Raw genomic sequence first — 12128 nt, 5'->3', positions numbered from 1 at the left:
TTTTTTTTTTTTTTTTTTAGAACATAGAAATCTGGCCGTTAGTTAGTACTAGCCAAAACTATAGTTTGATGAGATGCTATTCTTAGTTTCTGACCTAGTTTTAATATCAAATAGATGAGATGCAGAGAGCGTTGGAGGAAAAAATTGATTCAGCTATTCAATTGAACTGATTGGTAAATTGGAGCATCTTATTAAGCAAGGCTTCATTTAAAACTCATCAGTGTTGATTTCATTCTGACAAAAGTGTGTATATTCTTAACCTGCAGCCAGAAGGGGCATAGGGGAAAATCATGTATTAGGTAAGAAAGACCAAGTCTAAAAGCATCCTCCACTCTTTATGGTATACTGTCCTTAATTGTCAGAAAAGTGTTTGTGGTGTTTTCTCTGTGCCTCATGCACGTATAATATAAAGTAGCATTTCCTATCAGTTTACACTGGTAACTTCATTCAGTGCATTCCTGATCAGTTTCTCTGTGTCCGTAGGTTTTTTCTGATGTATCTCATCAACAAAGACGAAACAGAACACACAGGACAGGTAGGCAAGCAGGGACTATATGGCATCTTCAGAAAGGCTGCACGCTGGACCAAAGAATGTACAAGGGGGAGGAATTGCTTTCACATGTTAGTTGTGGTTACCTTGATATAAAGTTCCTTTCTTGGGTGAGTGTGAGAAAGGTTGCTTCCCTTGAAAAATTCTAATTTCACCAGTAAAAATAAGCTTTTATTACCTGACAATGGGTTTGCATCATACGTCCCCTGTAGGAGATAATTGAGTGTTTCTAATTATGATGTCCCTGATTGCTTAATAAGATGGCAGATGATTTCAAATGAACTTTACCTCACAGGATTATGGTCAGTTAAAAATGACTAAATATTTTTAAAAATGATGAAATGTTGTGTAAGCTTTTTAAGCTATCTGAGGTTTCCTTTCCATGACTGCTTATAGTAAATTGTTAATAGATTGAACTTAAAGAAAGTGTAATGAATAATAATAATCATAGTGTTGTAATAGAAGCCTTGGAAACACACACCACAAATATATTTTTATCATCATTACATTGTCTTCAAGGTGAAGAGTGCTATTTGGTTATTAGAAGTAACTAAGTTCTAATAGTTTGAAACTAATGAATTAGGATTTTGCCAGTTACATGTGATACTTTGCAAAAAAGTTGAGTTTCTTTCTATCTTATGTTTTTTGCTAGCACCCCAGTTTTGGGAACAATGTTAATACATTTCCTTTGCTGTTGTAGGAATCTTATGTCTGGAAGATGTACCAAGAAAGATGCTGGGAATTCTTCCCAGCAGGAGATTGTTTCAGGAAACAGTATGAAGACCAGCTAAATTAAAATCATGCCCTTATCACCTCTGAAACCCAAACCAACTCTCTCCCTCTTCCCTTTCTCCCCGTCCCACTCTCTCTGTCCCTTCCCCCTCTCAGTCCCTCTGCTCTCAGAAACATCTGGCTGACCACGTGGATTGCCCACATTCTGTGCTTTCTGGGAGCGTCAGAATGCAAACTCTGAAGAACTGACTGTTTTAACCTGACTGTTTTCCCCCACCTCTTGTATTTTCTTTGAGAAATAAAGACTGAAGAATAATCTAACTTCATACACAAGCAAAATAGGAACTCTGGGAAGAAAACCATTCCTGACACTGTATCATACCACACGTGGACGGTTTTACGGAGGGTCCTGGAAATCTCCCTGAGCCACCGGACCTTCACCTCGAAGCGTGGCTGCCACACTCACCCGGCTTCTTTATTTCACCATTGCGAAAGGGACTAAGGGTCACAGAGCACGCTAGCACTTAAAAGATTGCCGTGGACACCGGTTGTGAAAGGAAATAGTGCCTTACTATATGGGGGTTGAGCTATGCAGAAGATACGTGCATGAAAATACATCTTTATTTTCTTTATGTCCACCTATTTTTCCTCGGTAGATTGATTTTGTGAGTTTTTCATTTATTTTCCTTGGTGGGGGAGGGTAAGAAAAGCCGTTTGTTGACACCTTTTCTTCAGGAGGGGTGTTGTGTCTCAGGATGGAAGGAGGGAAGGAGGCCCTTCTCATTCAGTTACTCACATTTACCCTCCCCATCTACTCCTGCTCTTATTTTGGTGACGCTCTGATGCAGCATTGCAACTTTATGAAATCTTTGTATGAAAACACAAAGACTGCAAAAAAAACCACACTTTCAAAGAAATATTTCATTGCATGTTGATTATGCAAGTTTAAATGAATCAAGAAAACCTTCAGAAGCAAGTTGACCAACATGAGAGACCTTCCATGATAATTATACTCATAGTAATAAAGTGTTGTGGGCTTAACTGTATATTTGGAGCCAGTGTCATCCACCAACAATGTGATACATTCTGAACTTGACAGTAGTGTTGGGGTTCCTCTTTCTTTCGCCATCTGTGATCAGGTATTGATTAAGGACTTTGCATCAGGCCATTTTTTGATATCAAAGCTGAAGCAATATCCATTCAGGGATTTCATCAGGCTCATCACAAGATATGGATGATAATATCAATTGCTCCATTTTTTTCCATTTTGAGTCCTTTTAAATGTAATGCTAATCTTTACAATTAAAAAGACAGATTCAGAATGGAAGCAAGGTCATTTTGCAAACATTGGAGCTCTTTTATTACAAGTCTGCTTGTTAATTTTAGAATTGTAAAACTGCTCTGATTAAACTATTTAACTAACTTTCTTGCCTTCTTTTTTCATGTTTTCTTTTATAACTGAAATACATCAAACCTTGAGCTCTTGCACTGAGGTGGGCATGGGATAGTCCCGATTACTATGATGAGGTCTTTAACACTGCTGACTTCCGTGTAGTCATGCAGGTTTGCAGCATTTGTGATTATGGAGCCTCAGAGCCATCAGACACTCAGCCCCACCCCTGTAATTTCTGTCATGAGGTCATCCAATGACAGAAAAAATGCTATCTTTGCACTTGTTTAAATTCTGGATGTTCCTCATGTTATAAATCTCTTGCTCTGGGCAATTTTTTTCTGTAATACTAGGGATCTATGTCCTGTCTTCATATGAAAGAGACTTGGTGCATTAGTAAGTGCATATTAAGCACACCAGCAGGGATGGAGCATGTGCTGTGTGCAAAGAACTGTGATGAGGACTGGTGATGAATTGCGTGCCACTGTACATCTTACCAGCACAGCATCCAAGCTGCTGGACCTGGACCTTGTGTTTGTCTTTTGCTATCATTTTTATTTGGGGGAAGAAGTACCACAGGAATAATTTCTACATTTTATCAGGGAAGAGAGGTTATGTCATGAGGTGTCTGAATGAAAGAAATCAGGTCAGCCCCATACAGTATCAAAGGAAACATTGCCCTTTGCCATGAAACACTGCAGAGGGAGTGTCTAGTAGAGAAGAATACTTCTCCCAGCACATAAAACCCACTAGTAGGTACAGGTCTTCCATTTATGATGCCCAGGTCATGGTTGTCACAAACACCAGTATGGGGAATGGCAAGGAAGTAAGTTCATAGCGGCATCTAGATTTTGCAAGTGTCTGTCCACTCTTGTGAGCACTCCCAGCTTTGAAGTTCTGACCGGCGAGAGAAACACTTAAAAAGAGAGGTGGGAATCGGAGACAGGAGGCCTCTCATGTGCAGTGGACTTTGCTCGTAGCACAGTGTTGAGGAAAAAATAAAGGAGCTGGGCTGATTTGAGAGAGCCACATACTTCCGAGCCACATTGCTGGCTACCAGAGCAGGGCACTTCTTGCCTCATTTCTCATGGCCTCCACAGGGAAGTGGGGCTTATCTAATGTCTCAGTGATCTGCAGACAGAGCGTGGCCTTCTGCTTCTCTGATTCAACTCAGAACTGCCTGACCCAAACTCCAGAAATGTAATCCTTCTGGAAATTTTATATCAATGCTCGAGCATTCCTAAGGAATATTATTAGACACTTGCATGCATAACTATCTTAGCTTCAAAATGGACAGATTGTACTCTTCATACACACAAACACATGTGCACACTTGCATACACACACGTGCACATAATTTTTTTCTAGGAACAACATTTAAATCTATAAAGTAAATTGAGAGTCATGACTGAAATTGACCTTTTCCAAGTGCACTCTTGTCCTATGTGTCTGAGTGGGGATCCTTGGACAGATAGGGATTCTTCATATACAGTGGGCAGTTTGTTCTAAGCCCCACAAACACTCATTGAAATGTCATATAGTAATTAAAATACTTGAGGTGTGATTGTAAAAATCTAGGAAATAACACTGTTTCACTGTCCTGCATTCCTGGGGGAAATGTTTCTATTTTTCTTATCCTCCTATTTTCTGGGTGAGTAGACCAATATAGCCCCATTTCCTTTAAGGTCTCTCTGCATGGTGATTAGTGATCAGTGCCTCATTTTTTCTGGATGTAGTGCAAGAGAACTTTTAAGTATTTATTAACTGTACTCAAGCATGGAACTCATGAGCATTTACTATGAAAAAGCTTGAACGATTATACCTTCCCCAAATTATTTCCTAAACGTCTACTGCGTTGTGAAGAGAGTAACCTCACAGTCCTCTTCCTGATCACATTTCTGCCTGGGACTCAGCACATCAGTGACAAAAGCTGGGGAAGAAAACATCCTGTCTTGTTACCTACACATGGGTAATGTCTGGGTCTGTTAATAGCGATAAATACTATAATAGTAGACATCTTCAGCAAGATAGAGCTCCATATTTAATAATGCAGTTCCATTATTATCTGAAAATATAACATGATTCGGTGATTAATGTGGATATCAGACAGGTAGCTTTTCAAATGACAGAAGTTTTTCTTTTAATAGGTCATAACTCGGTATGAAAACAAGTGGTAGTAATAAACATTACTTTCCCCAGATGGATGACATTCCAAAGCTCCCAAGATATTAGTACTGGAAGGGACTCTAACAGTCTCATTGCAGGTGAAGTATCCGGGCATGGTAAACGGCTTGACTGAAGTCACCTCTGCTTGACTCACTTCCTCTGGACAAGAGTGAAAGAGAACTTTACAAAAATATTTATAATTTTTACTGCACTGCTGGCTAGTGGGAGAGCTGGAGTATTTTCACAGAAGTCAGGTTTCTTGTTAATCTTTTCCTTAGAACCAGAATAGCTTGAAAAACAACAGGTTCCTTATGACCTCACAAACAAAACAAGAAAGCAGAAATACGAAAGTTTTGGGTGAAATATCATTGATGTTCACTGATACTTTGCTTCTGTGATAAAGAGACTCTAGGAGAGGGTAAATTAATTGAATAACTGGCTTCAAAATGTACCATTGGAGATAGATACATCTTAATTAAGACATGAAGTGTCACTTTTAGGCTAGGAAAATAAGGAAAGCTTTTGCTTCATATTTGGCTTTGGTATCTAGTTTATTTTTACCCAGAACACCTGCTTTGCATAAGTACAAATTATTTTATTGTGATTAATAAATCTAGTTCCAGTTGTGATGTTTATCATGGTTAAAATAATTTTGGTTCACATTTTCTTAACGATTTTGAACATCACTGGTAAGGGTAGGTCTCAGAAGATCCAGGAATCATACACGTTAGTATGTCAGTGATGTTTGAATGGCCAAGGAACAAATACTTCTGTCTGTCTTGCTCATGTCAGGGAGGAAAAAGTTTTCCTCTACCTTGTTGTCTTTAGTGTTTAGGGTCATGCAAATTAAAGCAGCAAATAATGGAGAAGTAAAAGGAAAGTGAGGCTTGTTTTCATTTGTGTGTCTGTAAGTTCTCAGAGCACGTGAGTCAGGAACACAGTTAGAAATGGGGATTACAGACCATCCTAACAGGCATGGGGTGGGGCACAGGAACATTTCTAGGAGAACAAATGACCTCTTAGAAAAAGGGCACTTGTGAAAAAGCAAATGACTTTTTGGAATCAGAAATGTGCCCTTCAGAGTCTAGATAGTTTTGTGAGACTGTCTGAGTGTGGTGCTGCCTCTTGCCTCCAAGAACAGGCGATTAGAGTTGTCTCCAAGAGGGGATTTAGGGTGACTGGGTTCTTTGGGACACTCTACCTTTAGGAGGATAAGAGATTTCAGAAACTTGAATGCCTTCAGTGCAAAATAATTTTTATGCTGCAGTGGTTTATTCTAGATGGCTTCAATCAATCCCCGTAACTCCCATAATGTGTTCCAACTCCTTTCATACACCATAAATTTCATGTTTATTTTCTTCCAGGAATTCTATGAACTTGATATACATGCAGTTCATCTTCTGTAAACACTGCTAACTAAGTCTTCGATTTTTGTTTGTAGAAGAAAGAATTTACTTTTTATAGGCCTGGTTAACACTCCTAAATATTTTAAAACATAATGCTCCTAGTGTGAGAAATATGTTAACATGTAATTAAGGAATAGAAATTGTGAATTATATGCCTGCATATAAAAATTTCAAAAAGGCCAAGTTCCAGAATGAGGTAAGGCTAAATGCTTATAAAATACATGTATTCCATACTTGGCATAATAAGAAGGATGCCAACATGGTTCCAAGAATCACCCCTCAGAATTACCCCCTACACACACACACACACACACACACACACACACACACACACTTTGAAAGTACTTGTGCTGTCACTCTTGCCACTTTTGGAAACAGTTCTGGGAGTCCTCCTCTGTGTCTTTATGAGATGTGATAAAAAATATGGTGAATACTGCTGCTGACTGTGCTATCCAACAGAAGGACAGGTTATGAAAACATTATCCGATGTCCTTATCTACCTTTTTCAATGGATCTGGCATTGCGTGACTTCTGGCTCTTCCACAGAGGTCAAAATGACCATGAAAGGTAGACATTTTTAATGGATTCAGGACATTGAAATAGCCATGACAGAGCAGCTAGAGGCAATGACAAACAGGACTTCTAAGGCTGCTTCACAGGGGGCAATAACGACAGGATAAATGTGTTTGAAGCAAGGGGGATTTCTGAGGAGAGTTAGTGGTAATGTGTCTTTTATTGTAATAAATGTTCTAAAAATTTGAACAGTCACCATATCTTTCATTCATACCTCATACTTTGAGCTGCCAGGACAGCAAGGGCAAGGAACTCGGGATGTGAGTGAGGAAGGCTGTGCTGTAGGTGTGTACTCAGGCACACTTGTGCCGGTGGCTGTCTTCCGTGAGCCAGGAGAGAGAGACAGCTGCGTGGCGTGTGCGTCCAGTGCGCAAGCATTCTGCACAGAGAAACGGTGCTTTGGAGTAGCCCTTGGGAAGGAGAAAGGGCAGCAATGACACTGTGGCTCCTCTTCCTTCTCACATTTCCTATCAGTCAAAGCTCATCCCAGCGTTATTGTCAGCCTTCACCTTTTGGGGGACTCATCCAGCTTCAAGGAGTCCATCTCAGCTACGAAATCTGCACATGATGGATACTGGAGTCTGGAAGTGGCAGGAAGAGCCAAAAATTCCAGGGCGCAGCCAGTCTGCCTGGCTACATAGAAAGGGGACAAAGGGAGGAACCAGCGCACCAAGGACATGAGAGGCTTTCGAGCCTGGCTCAGCCCATCATGAAGTCTTGGGAAAAGGGGTCAGGGGCAAGGAGCCAGACCGGCTGGGGACCCAGGAATGAGGAGACACAGAGGACATTTGAGGAGATGCATAAGGTTTAAGTCTGATGTAAAGGTCCGTTATATAATTTTTCTTTGACTTCTTGTAGGTTTGAAATATTTTCTATCAAAAATGAGTGATAAGGGAAACGTTGCTTTAAGCTTGGAGTATGAAAATGCCAATAGGCCATGAAAAGAACAACAGTTCCTTAACATCCATCTGACTTTCATTTTCCATAACAAAGAGAGTGGTATAATTATTTGAACAAAGTCATAGGTGGTCTGCTTATCAAATTTGAAAAAACATAAATTCCACCGGCCTTATAGAACAAATTTCTGTTTTAAGAAGTTCACTAGAACCATTTGTTGTAAACAATGTGAAAGTGCAATTTGCTCAGCTTTCCAATCGTCTTTGAATACTGCTGCCCCACAGTGGATCAGGCAACTTTGGGAAGAACAGTGCTCCCTGCAAGTAGAGGCTACGCAGTAATTTTTCAGTATCCTCAGCATAGTTTTATAAAAACCATCGGGGTACTTATATATAATTCAGACTTTTATTCTGATTTAGAAGTTCTGATGAGGCCAAGTAAATTTACATTATTAAGTATCCACCAGTGCACAAAAATGATAGAAGTGGTTTATGAATCCCCTAAACCTTTGGCCATTTGATGATTTTTGATCATCAAATTTGATTTGATTTTTGGTCATCAAATTTGATCATCATTTTGATTTGGCCCTTAAGTGTGATGCATGTTAGATTACTATTTTAGGAGGCAAGGGCCCATTCCCACTTTGAGCTCTTATTAGCAATATGCCTTTGTCAAATTTATTTAACCATTATTGATGAAATCATTAAAAGTTGGGTTTTCTCATTTATAACCTAATGGCAGAGCTCTGAAGGTCAGCATTTAATAAATACTAAGAATCAAAAAACAAGATTCAAGGCAAGAGGCTAAATATCTTCCTCAAGGTAACAAAGTGAGATTTTGCAGGAAATAATCAGCACTCCCAACTTTTTCTAGACTAAAACTTTATTTGTTATATTTATAAATTTAAAACTCACTGTCCTTTACATATTTACCCTAGGGAAATCTAATATGGTACACTTAGTTAAACTATAATTCAAATTGTTTCTGCCTTATTCTTTGGTTGTAAAGGAGATTTTTAGATTTTGTGTTTATCATCACCTTTGAATCTCATGCTTAGTTACTATAGGGTCCCAGTTTTTCCTCTGGGAGAATTCTCGAAAGAGTAAGGTGTTGAGTCCATCCAGACTCAAAGTTCACGAAGATAACCACTTACCTTGAATTTCATCTCAGCTGTGGTGCTGGAAAAGGAGCAGCTATGGACAAAGGAAACAGGAAGACCTCAATTAAAACTGTAAATGGGAAGGAGGATGGGAAACGGGATTGAAAACCTTCCTACTTCTCCACCCTAATATGAAAATACAAGGGCAGCAGCTAGTTAGGAACTAGAGACCAAGGGCTGATGATAAGGACTTTGAAAGTGTCTAATGTTTATTGTTCTTTGTGGTCTCCCCTCACTTTTTTGTCAGTTGAAAAAAAAAACCTGAAAAGTTGTCTTAGTTACTTTCTTCATCACTGGGATAAAATACTTGACACCTGCGACTTAAAGGTAGAGGTTCGTTTTGGCTCGCAGTTACAGTCCCTGGCTGGATGCCTCGGAGGCAGGACAACGTGACAGAGGGGCATGGCAGAGGAGAAGCCACTCCACCATGACAGCCAAGAAGCTGGGAGGGGGGGAGAGGGAGAGAGACAGAGAGAGGGAGAGAGAGAATGAGAGAGAGAGGAGGAGCTGGGGAGGTGGCTGCTTCTGTCCAGGCCATGCTGCCAATAATGATCCTCTTCCAACCAGACCCCACCTCCTAAAAGCAACTATGAGCCTCCATAACCCATCACCTTCCTGCCTATAAGCAAGGCTCTTGGGGGACATCTAGGTATAAAACATACAAAGGAAAAGAGAAGAGCTAAGGAAATATTTGAAAAATAATAATTATTGAAATTGAACATATAAAAACTTGTGGGATATATTTTGCCTATGAGTATGGACTCCAGTTGCAGCTGTTTACCTATGAAAGCCCCAAATTTATCTCTCTAGCTGAGTAATATTCCATTATGAAATAAATGAGGCCTGCCTGTGTAAATACTGTATTGTCTCACTAGTGTAAGAACCTGAAAGAGTAAATAAAATCTGAAAGGTATAATAGATATTGTGAAAGGGAAAGAAACTGCTCAAAAGGACAGAACAACTGGGATGGGGGAAAGGAGAAAAAGAAAGAAGGGAAATACATATATATATATATATATATATATATATATATATACACACACACACACACACACACACACACACACGATAGCTAAGAGAGTCGTATTACTGACTTCTATTGCTTTATTGAACAGTTAATGTTTAATTGTTTAATCAATCTTACATGCCTATATTTGGGTAACCAATTTATGTAACGATTCTTAATTTCCTAAAAAGAAAACAAAACAAAAAAACACCAAACTTGTAGGCTATAGCTAAAGCACTGCCCCAAGGCAAATTTATAGCTTAAAAATTCTTGTTATTAGGAAAAAGAAAATGCTTAAAAATTTATAGTGTAAGTTTCTATGTTTAGAAGTTCGAACAAACAAAGGAAATTGAACCCAGGTAAGTAAAGAGGAAAATGAAGATGAGAAAATTCACAAAGCTGAAGATTGGTTCTTTGAAAAAGTTATAAATGTTCCAAAGTATTGTTAAATCCATAAGAATAAATATTGAAAAGATTCCAAGAAAGCACAGATTACCAGCATGATGAATAGTAAAAGAGGGAATATCATTAGGCATACTACAGACATTAAAATGTTAAGTATTAGTAATACATTTCAATAAATTTTACAACTTACAGATTTTCTAAAATGAAATTGTTTTTGAAAAACTCTACATCAACCTGCCAAGATGAATTAAAAATAGGAGTAGCTTTACATCTACTGAAATAAAATAGGAATAGCCCTGCATCTAGTGAAGTAATTGAATCTGAAAAAAATTTCTTCAAAAATGGATTTATTCGTAAGTCTATCGAACCTTTCATTGTTCGAATGCGGTCTGTAATGTGAGAACTGTGCCCTACAACTTGTGCTTGTTGCAGGGGCAGGTAGTTGACTGAAGATGGATGCTTGGCACTTTTGCTTGACGGGTATGAGTTGTGACATCATCTATCCTCCTGGATGTGGATGACCAGCCTTAGGCTCCAGATGTTCTGAAAGTAATTTTTCAACAATGAATGAAGGCAGTCACAGATACCAATGACAGGAAAACAGGAAGGCAGGAGAAAAAACAGTGAAACAGACACTGACACCAGAATCATGAACTTCAAGATTAAACTATCATCAGAAACTGGCTTTTAATTTCTATAAAACTACATTTTCATTATGTTTAAGCTAGTTTGAACCAATTTTTCTGTTACTGACAACAAGACGTATTAATAGGTCTAACATCAGGACTAGTTTTAACCACAAACACTTCATCTCCCATCATTTATCATGGCTTCCCACAAAAAAACCTCTTAACTTTTCTACGGCTTTAATTGTTTGTAGATAACACAGCAAATCATTTTGTCAAGTTCTAAAATATTACCATTGGGGTGTCAGTCATGATTTTGTTAAAATTATCAATTAATCTTGGAAAATTGTCACTTCTATAGTTTGTTGGTTTAGAAACATGTTGGATTTCTTGATGTATTTATGTTATGTTATGTACCAGGATACTAAAAAGTTGGTGACTTAAATTGAAATTTATTATCCTATAATTTTAGAGACTAAAAGTCTAAAATCAATGATTTGGCAGTATTATATTGGTTCCTCCTGAGGCTATGAGATGGGAAATCTATTCCCTGCTTCTCTCCTAATTATAAGTTCACAGTGGACATTAATCAAAAAAGTATTTAAGCCAAAGTTGGCATTAATAATTTATTTAATATTTTTATTCGTTTTTCCCTAGGAAAGATGATCAAGATTGCTAGCCTACTATTAATCATCAGAAACAAATTCTCTGCTCTGTTTTAAATGAATTTTAAAGTATCACTTAAAAAAACCCTTTTCTGTTTATTTTTATTAGAAAGTAGACTATTGAAGGTCAATTTTGCTGCTTTAGTCTGTTTTTATTTAACATTACCTAAAGTAATTTTTCAATAAGGTCTAGATGTTCCATAAATGTTTGTTAAATGAAAAAATGACTTTTGTCATCTGAATTTGGGAAATGAGTGAAATTTTAAGCTCTCTTTTGCAAAAACATTTGCTTATGGAGTTTGGTTATTTGGTTGTCTTACAAGATTCTTCCAGTTGGATTGGTTTTGGTTTGTTTTGCTTTGGTCTGTGGAGTACTTCCTCAGCATCTTGGAGATTTTCTTACAGACCAACCATGCACGCTGGGTCAGACCCGGTGGTACTCTCCATGGTACTGAAAATATTTTCAGCCTTAATAATGGGCATTTGCACGCTCATTGACACCAATGGAGAAGGCATAACCAGAGCCGAGGAAATGCAAATATGTTGAGCAAGT

General features: G+C 38.3%; 1 protein-coding gene across 7 annotated transcripts in view; it reads left to right on the top strand.

Moving 5' to 3' along the window:
• Ryr2 (ryanodine receptor 2 (cardiac)) overlaps positions 1–2705 on the top strand; it is a gene marked incomplete at its 5' end in the record, with an annotated part of 627916 nt that extends 625211 nt beyond the window's left edge. For all 7 annotated transcript variants that reach the window (XM_013504706.1, XM_013504703.1, XM_013504705.1 and 4 more), the window contains 2 exon segments: positions 484–535; positions 1251–2705. In XM_013504706.1, the coding sequence (XP_013360160.1) occupies positions 484–535; positions 1251–1346 (148 nt within the window). In that variant the 3' untranslated portion in view covers positions 1347–2705.
• Between the last annotated feature and the right edge of the window lie 9423 nt (positions 2706–12128).

The sequence above is a fragment of the Chinchilla lanigera genome, unplaced genomic scaffold (assembly GCF_000276665.1).
Source record: "Chinchilla lanigera isolate Chin_1 unplaced genomic scaffold, ChiLan1.0 scaffold00091, whole genome shotgun sequence".
Lineage (NCBI taxonomy): Eukaryota > Metazoa > Chordata > Mammalia > Rodentia > Chinchillidae > Chinchilla > Chinchilla lanigera.
This window is presented reverse-complemented; position numbering and strand designations above follow the sequence as displayed.